The 20,893-nt window shown below is 43.1% G+C and overlaps 5 protein-coding genes across 8 annotated transcripts in view; 2 read left to right on the top strand and 3 right to left on the bottom strand.

Moving 5' to 3' along the window:
• Nucleotides 1-942, bottom strand: part of PMS1 (PMS1 homolog 1, mismatch repair system component) — a 44,187-nt gene extending 43,245 nt beyond the window's left edge. The window contains exon 1 of one of the 3 annotated variants that reach the window (XM_030952385.1): nt 897-942. The gene's annotated coding sequence lies outside the window, so the exon portion shown is untranslated. Of the gene's footprint in view, nt 1-608; nt 729-796; nt 808-896 lie in introns of those variants that run through there. The other 2 variants (XM_030952387.1, XM_030952386.1) reach the window with 2 other exon arrangements.
• On the top strand, nt 783-7,400 carry ORMDL1 (ORMDL sphingolipid biosynthesis regulator 1). 2 transcript variants are annotated; one of them, XM_030952390.1, is made up of 5 exons: nt 783-955; nt 1,199-1,261; nt 2,329-2,522; nt 4,854-5,005; nt 5,953-7,400. In XM_030952390.1, exons 3-5 carry the CDS (start codon nt 2,349-2,351, stop codon nt 6,086-6,088), a joined length of 462 nt encoding a protein of 153 aa, XP_030808250.1. In that variant the 5' UTR covers nt 783-955; nt 1,199-1,261; nt 2,329-2,348; the 3' UTR covers nt 6,089-7,400. The 2 variants fall into 2 exon arrangements, with proteins under 2 accessions (XP_030808250.1, XP_030808249.1); XM_030952389.1 differs by having other exon boundaries at nt 896-955; nt 2,342-2,522.
• A 409-nt stretch (nt 7,401-7,809) lies between these two features.
• OSGEPL1 (O-sialoglycoprotein endopeptidase like 1) lies at nt 7,810-13,886 on the top strand. Its single transcript, XM_030952601.1, has 8 exons — nt 7,810-8,094; nt 8,236-8,485; nt 9,121-9,508; nt 10,411-10,615; nt 10,696-10,844; nt 11,401-11,531; nt 11,678-11,749; nt 12,603-13,886. Exons 2-8 carry the CDS (start codon nt 8,274-8,276, stop codon nt 12,691-12,693), a joined length of 1,248 nt encoding a protein of 415 aa, XP_030808461.1. The 5' UTR covers nt 7,810-8,094; nt 8,236-8,273; the 3' UTR covers nt 12,694-13,886.
• ASNSD1 (asparagine synthetase domain containing 1) lies at nt 12,976-16,679 on the bottom strand. Its single transcript, XM_030952600.1, has 3 exons — nt 15,181-16,679; nt 14,134-14,315; nt 12,976-13,301 (listed from the first exon to the last, which is right to left on the bottom strand). The coding sequence occupies exons 1-3, from the start codon at nt 16,660-16,662 to the stop codon at nt 13,040-13,042; spliced, it is 1,926 nt and encodes a 641-aa protein (XP_030808460.1). The 5' UTR covers nt 16,663-16,679; the 3' UTR covers nt 12,976-13,039.
• On the bottom strand, nt 16,175-19,354 carry ASDURF (ASNSD1 upstream reading frame). The gene is made up of 4 exons (XM_030952602.1): nt 19,207-19,354; nt 17,886-17,939; nt 17,337-17,412; nt 16,175-16,755 (listed from the first exon to the last, which is right to left on the bottom strand). The coding sequence occupies exons 1-4, from the start codon at nt 19,279-19,281 to the stop codon at nt 16,685-16,687; spliced, it is 276 nt and encodes a 91-aa protein (XP_030808462.1). The 5' UTR covers nt 19,282-19,354; the 3' UTR covers nt 16,175-16,684.
• Between the last annotated feature and the right edge of the window lie 1,539 nt (nt 19,355-20,893).

Raw genomic sequence — 20,893 nt, 5'->3', positions numbered from 1 at the left:
AAAAACGCTGGAGACTCAAAGACAAATTTTCTATGAGGTGTGACCGACGCAGGCAGCTCGGGAGAGGAATCAGCTCCCGGCCGTGTGGCGTCCCCTGCCCTGGACCCTAACTGAGGGACACAGCGCTGGCACATCTCGGGAACACCTCTTGGGACGCACAAAGGGACCTCTGGGATGTCCTACCCATGGAAAGGCACCCAACCTATGATGCCTTTTAGCTAAGAGACACGTATCTCATCCCAAGCCACCTCACTACTGTAACTCTTCACGGACCAGAGGCATTACAGCCGTGCTCTGTGGGACAGCGCAGCATTTTCTGCGTGGGAGCCCCATCACTGACCTAACCCTTGGATCCTTCTACAGACATGTCCGACGTCCCAACAAATGCGGTTCTACCCATCCTCAGCTAAACCGGGAATAACATCTCTCTACCCTACACGGTTCCGGCCCAAAAACATCTCAAGCCACACCAAGAACCCCGCCCCCCCCTCCGAGCACCGCCTTCCTCAGGGGCCCTCCCTCAGCGCGCACTGAGGCATTTATTCGGTTTACGAGCCGAAAAAGCGAGCGAAAAGCTGCACATAAACCCTGTGGGCCCTCCACTTTACCCCCGACCACAGAGCCGTCCGCAGTTCCCGGTTCTCGCTGCGAGAGGCGGGGCGCCCGCGGCTCCCCGGGGCCTGCCCGGCCTCTGCCCAGGGCCGCCCGCGGGAAGCGGCGCCCCGGCCCCGGCGCGGCCTCAGCGAGGCGGCGGCGCTTCCCTCCCGCTCCCGTTCCCGCCCCGCGGCTGCGCTACCTGCGCGCCCGCCCCGCGCCCGTGGGCGGTACGGACGGCCCGCCCGGCCCCTCCGCTCCCCTCCCCGACCGGCCCTGCCCACGGGCACCGCGGGCTCTACCTGCGGCCGGCGCCCGACGCTCCGCTCCGGCTCCTCGGCGGCCGCGGGGCTGCGGAAAGGTGGGGCCGCGGCGGGGGCGGAGGGACGGGCGGCCGGGGCCGCCTGCGCGCCGGGGCTGGGGAGAAGGCCACGGGCATGGCCGGCCTGGGGCAGCGGCGGGGCCGGGGCGGCGGCGGAGCGGGGCCGGCAGGGCAGGGATGGCAGAGGAAAGGCGGCGGTGCGGCGAGCTGCCCCTCGGATCGGGCTGGAATCGTGGCGTGATGTGGGAAGGGATGGCGGGTCACGGCAAGATGTCTGTCTAGGTGCTGGCTCGGCGGGTGCTGCATCCCGGGAAGAGAGGAACAGCCTTGAGTCGTCCATCCCAGGTAATGTGTGCCCTGCGAGTGCACGGCTTGGAATGCTTGGTGACAGGTTCTGGGTAAGGTCGGCAGTGCCCCGGTTCGGGTTCAGCTTCAGCGTAGCTATTTTTAGTCTACTGCTGTTCATATTGCAGAATTCTCGGGTGTTTTATATGTATTTTATACTCCATACCTCTAAGGTATGGAGTATAAAATAAATAAGTAAGTGTCAGAAACAAACTTCCTACCAAAAGCAAGCTTGCTTTTGCTGGTTAAACAGTGCTATTCTGATTCAGATGATTGCTAAAAAACCCCACTTCATGCCGCTCCCATAAATATCCATAGTCCCAGAAATCATGTGAGTTTTAAGTAAGTAATAGTTTAAGGGTTTTTTAAAAATTATCATTACAAGTTTTACTGCAATAGGACGAGAGTGGCATTGTAGGTAAGTTCTGTCAATTTCCTGGATATATCAGCATATGACATCATCCTTTGTATCTCTGCATGTGTCTGTTGCTTAGAAAACTTTTGAACCTGTTTTCTAATTTCAGCCAGATTTAGGAGATGGAAATGTCTGTCTGGAAACTAATAGATGGGGAGAGGTGGGAATCTGCACTTTGCTTCTAGAAAAAGAGGTGTAGATTACTCCTTCATTACTCTTTCTAGAAGTGTGTGGCTGGGCAGTTGGTATGTGCAGAATTCTTCACTAACCATTACATGAACAAGAAAGAGGAGGAAGATTGTCTGATGTGCGAAGTGGAAAAAGCTCTGGATATTGTCATGGATGGAGAAACTTAATTCAGAGGATAAAAGTTATTAGCTTGGTTTCTTACAGCTTTGCAACTGTAGCTTCTGACGTCACAGCTTACTATTTTTTTAAATGTCCCTTCTGTAGCAGGCTTGTGAATTTTGTTTGGACTTGTTTTAAACAAATAGTTCCCAACTGTCCCGTTTACTGATTTCTCTATAAACCATAGCTTGAAGATCTTGAGGTGCTTTCTCCAGAGACCTGCTTCTTTAAAGCAGTTTTTTCCCACATTTGAAAATTGCATATGTTAAATACTCCTGTAACAGCAGTCTCAGTCTTCAAACAGATCTGTTTTATAGGGTAAAAATGAACGTAGGAGTTGCCCACAGCGAGGTAAATCCAAACACTCGGGTGATGAACAGCCGTGGAATGTGGCTGACATACGCGCTGGGAGTCGGCATGCTGCACATTGTCCTGCTCAGCATTCCCTTCTTTAGTGTCCCTGTCGCCTGGACTTTAACTAATGTCATTCACAACCTGGTGAGTACCCTCTCTTGGAACACTGTTTGAACAGTGGTTGTTCATAAATACTTATTTTCAGTAGCAAGGGAAGAGGAAAGTAGCCAGTCTGTATGGACAGTGAAATCCTGCTGTCCAAAACACCACCTCTCCTTGGCCTATCCGCAAAGGATTGGCTGTTTTGGGGAGGAGGGGTGATACACAACTGCTTTCAGTTTAAGCATGAAAGACATGAAATATTCTTTATGTATTCTTTTAAATGGCATTTAATTAGGAAGGTTGCAGACATAAAATCATCATGCCAACCAACTTTCACAGTGTTCTGTATATTATTAGACAGCTGTGCTGAATCCATAAACTACCACATTTTTAATTCTTGGACACTATCTACTAATTTTGCCACATACATCTTTTAGTATCCCAAAATGTTTAATTTTAGCAGCCTTTCTTTAAGAGAAATGCTTCTATTCTATTTTTTCTAGTTTTGCTTTCTGGCCAAGCTGCATAACTCAGAATACAATGTTGTCACCATACAGGACATTGGAGAAATCTCACTTGAACGCAGTGGGGAAAACTGAACTACTTTGACCCCAGCCCTGAAACCATTTGTTATTCAGAGGGTTGTGACTTGCATGATGACTTTTGTATGCAAAAGATTTTGTGAGCTGCTTTCTGCTCCTCTCCCCAGGATGCTATCATTTTCCTGTAACCACGTTAGGTAGTGCAGCTATCTATATTGGTCCTGCCATGCTTAGAGGAAAGAGGGCCATAACCCAGCAATTTAGATCGTACTTGAGGTTTGCTAGCTCAGCTTTCTAACATTGCCAGCAAAGAAGACAAAAAGATAGTTCCTTCCTTATTGAGGAAAATGATAGTTCACTGAGGATGGGTAATAGCCTCTTGAATGTAAAGTTTTAATTTTTATTTGAGCTTTTTGGTTTGGTAGATAGGTTTAAAACTACTGGTGGAATTGTAACTGTCATTAGAGCGTTTTGTGTGTTATCTTTGACAGCATCAGACATGTCTGACTTCAGAAGATGTTGGCAGAGACAAGTATTACTAAATATTTCCCACATGCCTTACTGAACTCATTGCAAGTAGCTGTAATGACAACAGGGATGAGAACATGCACTGGCAAGTAGTTTTGTAGTGGAACACTAGAAGATGAGTATAAATTGCACTGTTGGATATTTCAGAAGTTAAATGGCACTTCTTTTGGAAACAATCCTCAAATGGTTTGACAAAAAAAAAATCTCGGATTTCCACTAATGGAGAACTCTTAGCTAACCTTGAAAGCATTTTGGATGGTTCTTTCTGCAAGTACCACTGGGAAATAAAATGTGGAGTAAGCAGTTGGATCTGTCCTAAAAGTGTCTTTATGGTTATTAAAATAGACGCTGCAAACGTCATGAATCAAAAAATTAATTAAGCAAATCAGTTGTCCTAGGTTCACAGGGTTCTGGTCTGGAGGCTGTTCCAAAAAAAGGTGGAAGGAGACATGAAGTGATTTGCTGATATTTCACCTCCATTATAAGAGTTTGGAAGAAATGTGATTTTTTTTCTATATAAAGCTTTCTTATGGAAATTTTTGTATGTGCATAGAAAGAGAAGGAAATCTTTGATATTGTCTCATAGAGATTCTTCCCTAGAGTTGGTGTGCTCTCTGTGATAGAAAACAAGTGTTTTTTAAAACTGGAAGAGGGTGTACTCTCCTATTTGAAACTAAGAGGCCCAAATTGGTCTTTCAGAACAAACCATACTTGGCATGTTCCCATCAAACAGGAACAGTCACAAGGAAAGTCCGACATGTTTAAGGAGAAGCGGCAAAGAGGTGGACAGATGGTGTTCAGCAGAACGCTTAGTCAGTTTCTAAGGATTTGAAGCTGGTAAGGGGGTGAGAAAGCTTTCAGGAGCTGGTGTGATATTGTCAGTGTTTGTAGGTAGATTTTTGCTTTATGCACACTATACTACTCATCACTCTGTTAACGCTGTGCTAGGAAAGTGGTGATACAAATCCACACTTGTTACAGTGCTTGTTAAAATTCTGTTGCAAGGAATGATGAATGCAAGGAGCTTTTGCCCACTAGTGTAGAAGGCAAGGGAGTGGATTGGATGCCACACAGACTCAGGCTTTAATTCCGACTCTGCACAGTCTCAGGCAAATCACTTCTTGTCTCTTCCTTCCTCTTCAATAATTTGTCATTACAGGCTAGCAGCTCTTCTGGGTGACAAATCACTCACTCTCCTTTTTTTTAAATTTTATTTTTAAATTTTATAATGCATTGAACAATGTAACAATTATTTTAAAATATTACTAAAAGTGCCTCTGTGTTCACTTTTTGTTTTCCCCAGGGAATGTATGTGTTTTTGCATGCAGTAAAGGGAACTCCTTTTGAAACACCTGATCAGGGCAAAGCTAGGCTACTAACACACTGGGAACAACTGGATTATGGAGTACAATTCACATCTTCAAGGAAGTTCTTCACAATCTCTCCTATAATTCTGTGAGTTCAAAACTGTGTTATAGATCAAGTGACACATAAAGCCATGATTTCAAAAGCTGCAACATAATGGGTTGCAATTTACAGTCTAAAAACATTTTCTGTCTTTTTTTTCTTTTTTGTTTGTTTATTTCTACATCACAGCTGTAGGGACTATTTATTTACAGGCTGTGTAATCAACAGTCTTTCTTCTGCTTTTGACACTCCACATACTGAAGTCAAAGTTTGTAAACAGTTATTAATGGGGCAGGCTTTATTGATTAGAAATGTTGTGAGGAAAACTTACTGTTAACTCTGGAATTTCTTTAAGAGATTGTGAAGTCATAAATATTGAAAATCTAAGCTAATTGCTTTTGTGACAGCATTTATTAACCGTTTTGCAACTTTTGAGCTAGAAATGTGTCAGACCTCAGTAAATGGGATCTGGTGTCAGTTTTGCTTTGTGCATATTTTCTTCTATTTACACTATGCAAATAGCATAGGAATTCTATTCACCTGTCTCTGTTGACAAAAGTGTGGTTGTGTAACTAAGAAAAATCAGATACATATTTAATGTCCGACTCTAAAAGTCTTTCTGTTTGTTCCTGAAGAAAATTTACATGTCCACTTACATGGCAGAGTGAGAGGGGAGGGAAGATCCTGCATGATGTTTAGAAAGTTGGCTCATAAAGGACAGAAACTGAGAAAATATATATAACTCCTCAAGGTGGGGAGAAGTGCTGGAACAAAACAGTAAACTAAGAGTTGCTTTTTAGCACCTTGAGAGGTATGGGAAGAAGAGACTTAGACCATAATTTTGCAGTAGATACTCTAGAACCTCAGGTGAGATATTTAATACAGATACAGATGTTAACCAGTAAAATCTTACTAAAGCACTTCTTTCAACTATGCTTTGTATGTGTTTTAGACAAGGCTGCCATCAGCTAAGCTTGCTCCCTTTTCTCCTGCAGGTACTTCCTGACGAGTTTCTATACAAAGTATGATCCCACACACTTTATCCTCAACACAGCCTCTCTCCTGACTGTGCTTATCCCCAAGCTGCCACAGTTGCACGGTGTTCGAATCTTTGGCATCAACAGATACTGAGCAGAAGGTTCAACACTGGCTGCCCCTGACATGGCTACTGCTGCTCCCCAGGTGAAGGAAACGAGTAGTCTGCTGTGCTGAGTATCTCATCATAGCCAGGGAGAGACGCTTTTACGTCTGAGATACAATTCCTGCTTCCTGCAGCATTGTCTGGGATGAAAATCGACTTTGTAAGAAGATGCCTTCAGATACTTCAATGTGGATTGGAAACGTGTAGAAGAAAGATTTTCATGAAGAACTGGGCAGGCTCAGTTCTAAAGCCTAATCCCCACTAAGACTGTACGTGTGGCTGAGGCAAGTGGCTTGTAAGGAAAGTTCAAGTAACAGCTGAAATGGAGAGCAGAGTTTCACAAATACCCATCATCCATAATGCAGGTGGTAACTTTACATATAAATTCAGAATCCTTGATACTAAGGACTGGTGAGGCCATATTCTTAGATTAAGAGAAATTAGGTAGTTTCTGCTGTAATGGATTGTAAGTGGTTGTGCTTGTTTTTGCATTGTAAAAGTTTGTCCCACAGTAAGTACTGTGACAGCGAGCATAAATTGATGGTATAATTCCTGCTTTCTCTGTTCTTGCGTTTTCTTAGTTTTTTTTTGTCACAATAACTGAATAACATCCTTAACTGCCAGCTCAGGGGAGTTCCACATCAACTCAAGAGCTCAGTTGATGTATGCTTTTACAAGTTGCCACTGTTGTGTTTATTTCATTTTGCTTACCAGGATACTGACTTTTCTATGTGTAAGTGGGACATCCTGAAAAATTGCAATTTCTTTTTAGGTGTGAATTTTTGACTGTTTTCTCTGCTATTCACTGATGGGTTATTTTTCAGTAGCTGAGAGGCCTGTGAGGTGGTGGGGAAAGGCTTGCTGCTGTTGTAAGGGATGGTGCTCTGTTACAGAGCAGTGTCTGAACATGGAAGCTGTGTAGGTTGTAAGCTAGAATAGAAGCTGAACTAGGAGTAGGTGAGTAGGCAAATCACATGGACTAACTATGCTTTTGCAGAAAAAGGTATAGATAACTTGCATGTCTTGGAAATGTGGAGGAATGCTGTGTTTTAGGGGTACTGTGTAGTATGGGGTAATCTTGTATATTATCAACTCTGGAATTAGAGTGAAGGAGGTACATCTACTGCTCTGAGCGCTTATTTCTCTGTCGTGGAAAAAGGATGAATTTTGAAGTCTGCTGTGTGTCTGCCAGCCCAAACCAGCTCAGATTTAACAGAAGACCCCATATAAGACTTGATTTACATTTTGGTTGCAGTGGCAGCCACTGAGCTGGAAAAAAAAATTAAAAATAATCAAAATACAGGCCTACAGTGGTGTACTTACTTTTTGTTTTCTACAGCAATTTTCTGGCTATTTACTTTATCGATAAAAATGTTTAAAAAAGGGTAATGAGTTACGAATTTTCTTTAGCAATTGGAAGTAATTAGTTCTGTCTGTTGCTTGCATAGAAAGCGGTAACTGGCTGATTTTTAAATAATGGCCATCACAAGGCTGTGCTGCCTTTGGGCAGGGACTGCAAGACACGGCCCGAACTTGGTGTCCCGAGGGCCGGGGTGCCGGGGGGCGGATGGATAAAGGCCTTGGCTTGCAGAGGATTGCGGCGGAGTCCCGCTCTCCGCACGGCGGCTGCGCCGGCCCGGAGGACCGCCCCCGACCGCGGCGGGGCGGAGCCGCGCCCGGGAAGGGGCGGGCGAGGGGCGGGGGTGGTGGCGGATCGCGGCACGGAGAGGACGCGAGTGCGCTGCGACTCGGGCGGAGCCGGGCCGGGGGGTTCCGGCCGCCGCTCCCCATGGCCGGGGCCGGAGGATCCGCGGAGGTGGAGCCGAGCCCGTGACCCGGCCGAGCGGCCAGACCTGCCCTGTCCTGCCCACATGGCCTCGCTCTTGCTGCGGGCCACGGGCCGGCTGTGACCTCCCTTAGGGCTGTGACCTCCCGTAGGGCTGCAAGAGGCACCGCCACCAAGCGTAGTGAGGAGCTCTCTTCACGCGTAATTCAGGTAAAACGAGATGTTACCTCCCAGCTATTTTTTCTTAGGGTCTTAAATGTCGTGTGTGGCCATTCATGACTTTAAAAGCTCTTCAGAAAATCAGAGCAGAACACGTGCTTGAACACCCTCCGCTAGTAATAAACTGTACAGTTCTCTTCTAGACGTAACCACCAGGTAGATTATAAACAATGAACAGCATTGCCAGAAGGGTTTTGCGGTCGGTGAAGCACGGCCGAGCTGCGTGGCTGAGGGCCAGCTCTGCTCGCCCTGGGAAGCAGCGTTATCACAGGATGGTTTTGGGAATAGAGACGAGCTGTGACGACACCGGCGCTGCTGTGGTGGATGAAGCTGGCTGTGTTCTGGGAGAAGCGCTGCACTGTCAGAAGGAAGTTCATTTACAGTAAGAACAGACTTCTCTCAAGGCTTCTGCCTTAATAACGATTCTGTTGTTATTGTTACTTATAATATCATCCATATGAAAGTCTTCCCTGCCCCATAAAACTCAGTAAGTGGTGGGTAGGTGTGAAGATGTATCACTTTGGCCTCAACACATACTGCCTGAGATAGTACTAAGAGGGAGGAAATAAATGCCATGAATTTAACAAGTTTCCTCTAGTGTTTTCTTTCAAAGAGAGACATTACTTTTCTAACTTGGAGATGAAAACATTGCTACTGTTAAAATCAGCGATTTTAATTTTCCCTTTTTAAAGGGAATATTAATCAAATATAAGCATTGGTGGTTTAAGAACATGAGCTGACAAGTGAGGGGTTCTGAATATTAAGTTATATTGTTTTGGAACTGTTTTGAGATACATTTAAAAAGCATCTGTACCAAAAAGGGCAAGTTACATCCTTTTCTGGCCTTCCACTGATAATTATGCTCCCTTCAGTGCCCTTGATACTAAACAAGGCGTTTGAGAACGCACTAAGGAAACAGGCAGGATACGACAAGGTTAAGAGGTGCCCGAAAACTATTTTTATGGCATTCTATCTCTTGCAAACCACCAATGCATTGCAATTCCTTGGTTTTACTAGATCAGGAGGAATAATTCCTGTGGTGGCACAGCAGCTTCACAGAGAAAACATCGACCGAGTGGTTCAAGAGGCCCTTTGTGCCAGCGGCGTTTCTGTGGCTGACATTGCGGCCGTGGCCACCACGGTGAAACCCGGGCTCGCTCTGAGCCTGGGCGTGGGGCTGCAGTACAGCCGGGGCCTGGTCAGCAGGCACCAGAAACCCTTCATCCCCATCCATCACATGGAGGCTCACGCACTCACCATCAGGCTCACACATCACCTGGAATTTCCCTTCTTAGTTCTCCTCATCTCTGGAGGCCACTGTCTCTTGGCAGTAGCACAAGGAGTTTCAGATTTCCTCCTGCTTGGACAGTCCATCGACATCGCACCGGGTGACATGCTGGATAAGGTAATATCTCCTTTCCTTACCTTTCTGTAGTTGTTCTCTTCTTTTTATTGCTTTTATACTACACAATGGTAGTAATATCATCAGCCTGAGGACAGCAATTCAGTGCAATACAAGTTTTATGTAACTTTTTTTCTATTTTGAAATGCCATATATGTAAGATACGAAAGACCATTAAAAATGTACACAAAACATCAGTTGTAACGTATGTACATTAATTATATTTTAGCAAATAGCAACATAACCAAAACTGGTGTTGGATGTTTCATTGACACCGATTATACAAAGAAGTTGTATTAATTAGAGAAGATTTATAGAGGTATTTTATAGAGGTATTATTATGCTGTCACGTTTAAAGCAATGCATGTTAAAGCATTTCTTACTATTTTTAGTTTTTAGAGTTTGAAAAGCATGGTTTGGCCTTCACAATCTTAAGTTTTCTGGGTCCCTGAGTACAGTCTGTAAAATTGGTCACTTATGGCTTTGTTCTCAGCACTGTTTTTAAACAGTATTTGTGCATATAAATTAAAAAATTGGGGGAGTGCATGGAATCATAAAGGGGATTCAAAAGTTGAAACCAGCTTTGTTCCTGTGTATCTGGTAATACAGTATGGCAGACCATGTGTGTTTCCTATAGCTTAAAAATGGAGTAATTAGTATTTCCTGAAAATTTTGTTGATCCTTATGTTTGCCCAGATTGTTCTAGAATTGCATTTCTAAATACTCCAAGAAAAAAAAAATCCTGCTGAGCTGGTGTTATCAGCCATGATAGCCTTACCATGCCCTGTTTGTAATTTTACATTGGATTGGATTTTTTTGTGTCACATTTTACTCCATAGACTGCAGTACAGTGATGCCATTCCAGGAGGAACTGATTCCAAGTCTGTTGTTTGTCATCTCCTTAGGTGGCACGAAGACTGTCTCTAAGAAAGCACCCAGAGTGCCACAGCATGGCTGGGGGGCAGGCCATAGAGCACTTGGCTCAGACTGGGAACCAGGAACTGCTCACCATCCGACTGCCCATGCAGCAGTATCGGAACTGTGACTTCTCTTTCTCCGGACTGCAAAACGTTGTCAATAATGCCATTGTACAGAAAGAAAAAGAAGAAGGTATTTTTAGGCAGTCAGATACAAACTGAGCTTTTGATGACCTGCACTCAGGAGCCCCCTTTGATGATATATTTTTATAGGTATTCAGGAAGGTGAGATCCTGTCCTGTGTTAAGGATGTTGCTGCTGCTGTACAGCACGCAGTGGCTGTTCATATTATCCAGAGGACATATAGAGCCATGCTCTTCTGCATCAAAAACAGCATATTGCCATCAAAAAATGCCACTTTGGTGGGTATACCTTTTTTTTTCCTTTTTATCTCTGACTCTATAACATCCTTTGAAAATGCAGATGCTTCGTTGTACTTTCTGCCTTTGACATATGAGGAAGATCTCAATATGTATTATATTGTTAAAATGTCAACAATATTGAAGTAACAGTCATACAAATATTTAGCTGGGGTTTAAGCTAGAGAGAGATTTTCTTATCATCTAATCTAACCTCCCATAACAACTTGCCCTCGTGCTGCCCAATACTTGAAGGCTGTTCTAGTTACAGTAGAACTATAGACTGGTTTAGCTTGGAAAGGACCTTAAAGATCATCCAGTTCTAAGCCTCCTGCCACAGGCAAGGACCCCTTCCATTAGACTGATGTGCTTCAGGAATGTCTTTGCATAATAAGCAAACTTAGCATACTCTTTTCTGGCAAGTTTTAATCTTCAAATGCAGCATTCATTGCTGTCTTTAGAACTTAACTGATAACACGTTCTGAACATGATGCTAATTGTGTGTAACCCCTAAGTACTTTTGAGTTAATGCCTTTTTTTCTTTTTGAAATGCTGTCAGGTTGTATCAGGAGGAGTTGCAAGTAATCAGTATATCCGAAAAGTCCTACAGAATCTGGCAGATGCAAATGATTTTGCTTTACTGTGTCCTCCTCCAAGACTCTGCACTGATAATGGTGTTATGATTGCATGGTAAGAGTTGTTTCTCTTTAACACACAATACAGGAGCACATGCAAAGTTGACATGAGAGTCAAGAAGCTCTTTTTGTGCTGACTGAACCATGTGCTCAAATGCAGAGTTGTGATGTACATTTTTCTGTAATTGCTTTGTTGCTCAGGAATGGCATTGAAAGGTTACGTGCAGGGCTGGGGGTCCTTCACAGCACTGCTGGCGTCCGCTACGAGCCAAGGTAAGTGACTGCTCATTCCCAGGCTCTGTGCTCACTACGGGCTGGGAAAGGGGAACAGGTCCCATGAAAAACAGGCACAAGCTGCTGAGGAGTCTCTCTGCAGCACATAGTTTAAAAGTTACCTTCCAAGGCAGTTTTAAATACAAATGATCGAGGCTGGTATTTATGTTTGTTTTGGCTCAGAAACTTAATTTATCATACATAATAACAGTTCTATGTATTTTCCTACTATGATTATATAGATGTTAGGCTTAAGGCCAAACAAAATGCAGATATTTCAAAAGTACCAGCTGGTCTTAAACTTTGGAATTTTTTTTAGGTTTTTTTTTTCCCTTTCCATTTTCAGAAAAACAGACCTGGATGGTCTCAATAAAAAAAACCAAAACTGTATTACAGTTTTCAGATGAAAAATTATAAAATACTTCAAAAATAATTTGCTGTATATATTTCAGTGAATAAAAAACTAAGTTTTACTTGCTGTAGACAATGAATTACTTAAGATTATCTTAGTAGTTACCTGTGAATCTCTAGTGTTTTGCATTCATCAGCAGGACATAAAATGAATTATCAACTAATATCGGAAGCTAAATACAACAACAGGCCCAGAAGATAGCTTTGAAATCACAACTGTGTTTCTAGACTTTGGAATTGCTACAAACAAAAATATTTCCTCATTGTAAAGATATTTCCAGGTACAGACTATTTTAATGGTCACAGTCTTAGAAGTGCAGGGCATGTTCTGAAATACTTTGACTCCTGTGCTAATTGTAAAAAAGGTCTGTGAAGCTGTACATCTGTGTGATATGGCAACAGTGATGTTAATTTTTAACAAATACATAATTTTGTTTTCTAGAGCTCCCCTGGGAATTGATATTTCAAAAAGAGTTGAAGAAGATTCCATCAAGGTGCCAAAATTAAAAGAGATACGATGGTTGGCATCTTAAAAAGTAACTTAATAAAATAAATAGTTCAATGAAAAGTGTTTCAATGCTGTTATGATTAGGGACAATACCTGGATTACAAGTGTTGAAATCACCTGTCAGAGAAACAAATGCTGTGTTGCTATCACCAAAGTGATTCCAGTTACTATGCCAAATTAAGCATTCTCAGTATTAAAACAAAAAGACTTAAAAGTGCAGGATGCATTCATAGCGAGTTCTTTGTACATGTACAACTCTGATTATTAATAAGTACACCCAAGTGTGTAAAAAAACCCAGACCAAACATTGTAAGAAAACTTGATTTACTGACTTTGTGTATAGAATAAATGCAACATCTCCAGATACAGCTCTATAATTCATCTACTGAAAGTAACTTCAGCCTGCTGCATGTGTCAGATGCTTTTTCACTGTTGCTCTCTAGTTTTGCAATCCGAGATCCAAACTGCACTGCCCTTTTTGGCAAAACAGTTGAGGCTGTCAGGCCCAGCTCCTTGGCTGCAAGGCGCAGAATCAGTTTCTCACCAATTCCTCGAGGTAAAGTCAAATCAGCTTTTTCTGAGACGGGCAGGGAATTGAGGAATGAGACAACATCTTCATCGAGAAAAGGAAACCTGAAAGAGAGACTTACATGAGGAAAGACCCTTTAAAAATTCCACAGGAATAATCTTGGTTTTCCCCTTTACCACATGCAAAGACCTTGTGAAACTACACTGTAACTTTGAAACAAAAAGATTTACACAACAAATGCTGGTATAATTGTGACTTTCATGCATTTATACCTAATCATGTGCATGGTTAAGAGCACTGCACATCCACCACTGCAACTGTTCTCGTGCTGAACTGAAAATGTGCAACTAAGATTTGGAAAAATACTGGCACAAAGATCACATGAGAAAATCCTTCATGCACCTGAGTGGCCTCTGCTCCTGGACAACACCTAAGGAATGGTAGCATGGAGGAAGTAGGCACAAATAAAATGATTCTTCAACTCTTCAGACTTAACAGCCAAGAAATGTGGTGGATATTGACTATGCTTTACTGCAGGGATAGGAATACACAGCTCCTGTTAACACTGTCTTTCTCCAGAGACACTCCCCAAAGGTCTACACCAGAACACTTCAAAGCTGTGCAAAAGACTGTTTAGCTTAGAATTATAAAACCAGCTAGAATTTCCCTATTTCAACATCTGTTGCTTCTTCTTAAAACTTCTAGATGGAAATCAAGTTGCTAAATTTCCTTAAGTAAACTCTTCTACAATATACTACAGACCACTTTTTTAAAAAACAAAACCAAAAACTGCACAACTCAGTACACATTAACAAAACTGCAGCCGAACTAGAGACAATAAAACACACAGAAGTTTCAATTAAGATTTTGTTAGAGGTGTTAAAAACTGCATCTAACCAGCAAAACCAGTTTTGCTCTGTGTTAAAACAGTAATACCTGGCTTCTTTTCCATGATCACTGATGATCCTGTCATCTCTGCCGAGATTTCGAGAAGAAATGCACCCTAACTCCATTTCAAGTTCTTTATTAAGACCCTCTGAGCCATCTTTTGTGAAGCAAACACGATGTCGAGAATACCCAGCAAGCTGTTCATCTGCTCCAATTCCTGTAAGCACAACCTGAGGAAAACAGAAGAAATTTTAGTATCTATGCAAGTTAATTTGTAACAGACCTTAAAGGTTTAACTACATTTTAAGGAGAAAAAATTTTAATACACATCTTTTAAAAGTATTACTTATCAGAATGGGCTGTGCCTTACACATTTACAAAGCCTGAAACAATTCCCAGTACAGTCACTGGTAACTGAAATTATCAGACCTAAAGTACACACAACTGTTGTTAGTGGAGCAAGGAAAAAACCATCAAAATAATGCCATATGTATCACAAATACACCAGTATATTTGAAGAATGTCTTTGTTAGTTTCTAGGATAATAAACAGCATTTGTTAAACACTAGCCTTTAAAAATTATTGCCAAAGTCTATGTCATATGTTGTAGTTACCTGAATGTACACCCAGACTACTATTCATTTACCAGCTACATTACACAAAGTAAAAATGACTTATACTACTCAGGAAGTACAGTAAAATGTTTTTATCAAGAGAAAAAACACTATTACATCTGGCCCATTACTGTGCCTTCAACAGCTGAAATGAAACAGTTCCTTCTTCCCTACACAAACCATCAGGAACAGAGACATGAGAAATCAGAATCAAAAATAAGAGATGGTGGTTATTTGTTTCCATTGGATATTATTGCATATCCAAGTTCACTGAAAAGCCATGCACATTACATGACAATAGAACTGAATGTGATTTTTAACTCTAGAGTTACACAAATACTATAATTATAGAATAGTCTACATTCTGACATAATTTCAGAAGCCTTATTAATAGCAAAAATCCCAGCTGGTTTCTAAATCAACAAAACTGGTTTTACACTCAGAAGTCAAACAGTAGGCAGAAAATAAAACAAAACCATACCTTTGCAGGACTTTTATATGGTTTCAGTTCTCCTTGGTTACTAATGAAGCCCTCTCCTCTGGAAGCAAACCAAATTGCACAGCCAATACTGTCATCCAAGACTGTATCCAGTGGATAGATTAAGTAATTAATACGCTGTTTTCTCATTTTTTTCAATTCCTCTAACGTAACATTAATTTCCACAAAGTTCCAGGTTCTTGAAGGGTTAATGGCTTCTAATTCCTTCAGTCCTGCCCTACCAGTGATTCTGTCAGGAACATCAAAGCAAGATGAATGAGTACCAGAGTCAGCAGCAGGATCTTGACAGCTTTCTTGAGGGCAAAGCAAATCAAGCTGTACTTCATGGCCAGTATGCCTTTTAGTGGTACCCCTGTGCCTAGCTTGCTCTTTCATCATGAAAGCCACATTAAGAAGATCAATTGGCTCTTCCAAAGGCACATGTTTATCAGCCAGGGCTGCAATAACCATAGAATCAATGCCACCAGAAAAGAGCACTGCAATATGTGCTCTCTTATGAGACATGCTTGGAACTTCTCTTGTTATCTGATCTGGATCTCTAAAGAGACACAGGACTCGTCTCTTGACTGCTTCATTTAAAACATCAATAAACTGACAGGCTAGTTTTTTCTTGTGTTCCTCTGCAAGAAATTTTTCAAGGGTTTCTACAGAAACCTCGCAGTTAACATTACTAAAATTAGAGCTTGGACATACACCTGAAGCTTTAGAAACTGCTTTATTTAAGGGGATGACTGGTGCTCTAAGACACAGCTTTGATTCATTCAGCACGAGATGTACATGGTTTGGTAAGTCTTTTGACACTTGGTCAAGAACATTAATGAATGTTTCTTCTACAGCTTTCTCTCTGCAGCTGTACTTCCACGGAAACAATGTTAAAGACAAAGATTTAGTTGCTGCACAAGCTTTGAGATCAATTTTGAAAATTCCAGATGCTGGGACTTCTTGCCATTCGTTGCCTGATTCAGAACAACCACTTACAGATGAAAGACAGAAAGCTCTGTCAACCTCATTACTGAATTGCCAAAGCAAACTACGACGGCCAAAATAATCTCTGCCAAACCATAAACTGTGTCTGGGTGCTTCATAATAAATAAAAGACCAGGGACCCTGAAGTGATGAGAAGAGTGACAAAATGTCCATTTCACTGCTGCATGAAGCCAGATGATGAAACATTATTTCAGTGTCATTCTCTAGATTTCCTACATGCACTCCACTGAAAATTTCTCCATTCCAAAGAAAAACATTGTTATTGGCATCTTCCAGAGGCTGAGGAGTCACCAGTCCCCTCAAGTGAAGTACATGGCCTGAAAACAGACATTGATAAGAGAGATCAGACACAGTTTTTATCAACTGTTGGCTACTGTTTGGTCCTCTTCTTCTTAGATGGCAGAGCATGTCTTCACTGAGGAAATCACTAATTGCACGCTGGCTGCACAAGGTAACAACACAGCAAATACCACACATTGCAACAAGGAATTCACATCAACTACTTCTTGATTTTAGCCTTTTCTGAATTTTCCATTTCCTGATGTGCCTTCTTTAATTCATCTAGTGTGTCTGTGTAAGAGAAAATTACACAAATAATCAGTTTCATAAACAGAAAAGTTTATGCATAGGTAAGTGTAAGTGTATATCTACAACATTAATAATTCCAGCCACTTGTTCAATTAAAGTGATAAACATAAAACACTAATTAAGCAAAGTATTATGTTTGAGTTCCATCATTACTAACACAAGCTAAATAAGCTTGCTGTAGCATATTCCTCTTTAATTATACAAAGATGATGATTTTTTTTTTCCAAAGAAAGCCAAAGTGCAATAGGAGATTGGCCAACTCTCATATAATCACTATGACTTCAACAGTTGTAGTAGGAAAAGGGAACTGACAATAAAAACGGCAATGCTGTTAACCCAAATCAAAGCAAAGCAGCAATTGTTCACTCCAGAAAATTAAATTTATACTTCTAAATTTATACTCTTCTAATGCTTATCCCATCATCACCTTTATTATCCATTCTTCTATTACTCTGTATTGGAGACACAGCTGCAATTTTCTCATTTTAATATACCTTTGAAATAGCTACAAATACAGCTTTTAAACATTAACTATTTGAGATACTTTTACACTGCAAACTTACTTTTGCACTGAGACAGCATTTCTGTTCGGTCTGCAAGGAAGAATATGTTGCTGTTGGGTTGCTGCTTATAAACTTTCTGTAAAACAAAACCCACACTGTATTAAGTCAAACCAGCAGATTCCGGACCCACACTGCAGCAGAGGCTGGTGTGGGTCCAAAGAGACACTCCTGGTATAAAAGTGAAAGGGTAAGTTCTGCCCTGTGAACACCAGCATTCTCATGCTGCATCATCAAAAGCATTTAATGCTCAACCTAAGACAATTCTGAATTTCTCTTTTCCTCATCCTCAAGGAATCACATTTTATTTTAAACAAATGCACAGAAAAAGTAAGAATACCTCATGAATCTTTGTCATCAACTCAAACATCTTAATGAAATAAATCAAATATAAAACCCCAGCACTGCCCAAGTATACATAATCAAATAATTTGCAGGACAAATTATTCTGAGCACAGCAGACCACACGTTCATTAAAATCTGGATTACAACAAATTACATTTATTTCTCTGCTAAAATGAAATAGTTAAAAGCAAACTTGTAAAACCTTACCCGGTTCTTCTTCAAATTAGAAAGCTCATCGACTACAACCTTCTGCTCCTTAATCTGAAAGGCAAAAGATTCATTTGAATTTAATGATAAAAGCAAGACATCATATTATAATCCTAGTGGTGAGCACATCTACTGATATTTTCAGACAGCAACATGCATGTCTAGCTGAATCACTGAAGTCAAAGTAAGTATAAAAATTACATACTTAATTTCTTTAGAAACAGGCTGTTTTGCATGCATTGGTATTTCTCCTACCTTCAAAAGCCACAGTGAGGTCAGCCAAATTCAATGTGGCACACTGAAACTGCAACTTTTCCAGCAGCTACATCAATCTCTTGTATTTACACCAACAAGGCAAAGCAGCAGAGCCATCCTCTGCTACGGACTAAACCAGCCACTTGGGCATAAGAGAAGTGACAACCTGCAGCTCTGTGATGTCTCAGCTTTGCAGCTTCCAGGCAATCAAAATCCCTGTAGGCCCTATTGGAATACTGGCAGGTTGCTAGGAGGCTTTTTTGGAGTGAAAGTTCCACAGGCTTGGCAGATTGCATACTGAACAAAGATGTACCCACCAAGGAGGAGCGAGCAGATAAATGAGGAGCACCGGCCTCTATAGCTGAAATCCCCGGGGACATTTTGGGCAGCCAAAGCTGAACTAGGCTAGAAGGAAGCCGTATGAGAAGCAGGTGAGGGTACTTGGAGGGGAGACCTCATAGCAGTCTTCAAGTTCCTTAGGAGGGGAAGTGGAGAGGCAGGCACTGATCTCTTCTCCCTGGTGACCAGCGACAGTACCACAGGGAACGGCCTGGAGCTGGGTCAGGGGATGTTCAGATTGGACACCAGGAACAGGTTCTTCTCCCAGAGGGTGGCTGGGCACTGAACTCCCCAGGGAAAGCGGTCACGGGGTCAGCCTAACCGTTAAATAGCTTTTGGATAACGTGCTCAGGCACATGCTATGATTCCCGGCGTGTCCTGTGCAGCGCAGGAGTTAGACTCGACCATTGCACGTTTCTTGAAACTCACAATATTCTGTGAGAAAAACCCCACTGCGCCTCACTTGGCATTTCAAACTCAATGTGAAGTATTAAGACCCAAAATACCGATCTGACAAGCGAGCTATTAGCGAGGCAACAATGGGCTCGCTAAACGCAGGCCGCTCTCGGGGCCCGAGGGCGCAGCCCCGGGCACAGGAGCCCCGGTCCCTGGCAGCAGCCGCCCTCCTGTGCCTCACGCTGCTCGCACCCCAGGCGACAGGCCCCTTGTGCGCCTCGGCCCGGAGCCCGGCATAGGGCCCCGCGGGGCCGGGGCCGCCTCCGCTCACCCTTCGGCTCAGCTCCTCCTTGTGGCGCAGCGCCGCGCTCTCCCCATCCTCCTGCCGCAGCGGCCGGCCCGACATGGCCCCGGCGGGCACCGGGCGCGCTCACCCGGCAGCAGCGACAGCCCCCTTCCGACACACGGACACCGGAACCAGCCGCACCAAGGCGCATGCGCGTGGGCGGGACAGCGCACAACACGACCAATCAGCAGGGGCGGGCGAGCGCGCGCCTGACGGAACACCAATCAGCAGGCGCTGCAGAGCACGCGCTTGACGGGGCACCAATCAGCAGGCGCGGCAGAGCACGCGCGGGCGCGCGGGCCGGACGGCGTGAATCGTGAGGGGGCTCGCGCCCCCGGTCGGGGGGGAGTGCGGCGGCGGCTTGTGCCGGGCGGGACGGAGCTCCCGGAGCCGTGTTCCGCTGCGCATCGGGACAGGCCCAAGGTGGAGAAGATGGTTGGAATGAGGCTTGGAAACTGTGCTCCTTGTGGAGTGTATCGGCTTGGTGTGGTGTGACCCCGGGCTGCTGTCGGGCAGCGGGCTCTCAAACCCCCTTAAGCGGTTTGCTTCAAGGTATTCCAGAAGAGATATACGAATCATACACTATTTACAGACATTAGGATCATATGTTTCATTATGTTCATCATTAGGACATGTTTCTACAAGAACGGTAGACGGGGACTTTTTAGAGGGGCATGTAGTGACGGGACAAGGGGGAGTGGGCTCACACTGACAGCGAGCAGGTTTAGATCAGGTACTTGATGGAAATTGTCTGCACAGAGAATGTGAGACACACGGGTGAACAAGAAAACCTGAGGCAGCTCCATCCTTGCAAGTGTTCAAGGCTAGGTTGCAGAGGGCTCTGAGACACCTGATCTGGTTCCTGCCCATGGCAGGGGGTTGAAATGAGATAATCTTTAAGGTCCCTTTCAACCCAAACCATTCCAGGATTCTTTGATTGTATTATTATACAAGATGGATGTTTAAGACCGTCCACCTAAGATGATCCTAATATTTCTTTTTCTCTTCCATTCTACTATAGATATTTCACAGTGATGCATATATCTACCTGTCTTTAAAAATACATCGTCTCATTTTTATCCCTTTCCTTCTTTTTAAACACTCAAGAGTAATCCAAACTTGCAGACCAATTGCTACCAATTGCTCAGTTGTAGGATTTTATGTGATTTCTATCCCACTTGTGGTCCTTGTGGTACTGACTGCAGTGCAAATACAGTTCAAATCTTCATGAACCATTTGAAATATTTGCTAGTTTAGTAAGAGAGGTAGGAGTGTTTTTTTGCTTTAATCTCACATAATCATACATGTTACATATTTTGATAATACTTAGAGTTTGAGACCAAGATTGCTCCTTGGTTGTATCCATGAGTTTGGTTGGGATGTCTGTGATGCTGATCAAAATTTTTGGCAGCAGCATAGGAAGAACAAGGATTTTGGCTCCTAGCAGATGGATGAAGACAATTTGGCTATAAGAATATTTGGCAATACACTTACTTGCAAAAGCTGTGCTTATTTGCTTTTAACAGAGAGAGAAACTGAGGTTACACTTGCCTCAAAGGTCAGTCTTGCTCTTCCCTCCACTTCAAGCCCACACTTGTGCCTCCAGCCTTGCCCCACCATGGCTGGGTGTGGGGCTGTGTGCTGGGGCAGCTGAGGGGCTGATCTGTTTTTC

Source organism: Camarhynchus parvulus, chromosome 7 (assembly GCF_901933205.1).
Source record: "Camarhynchus parvulus chromosome 7, STF_HiC, whole genome shotgun sequence".
NCBI classification, from domain to species: Eukaryota; Metazoa; Chordata; class Aves; order Passeriformes; family Thraupidae; genus Camarhynchus; species Camarhynchus parvulus.
The sequence above is the reverse complement of the archived record's forward strand: the minus strand, read 5'-3'. Positions and strand labels throughout refer to the sequence as shown.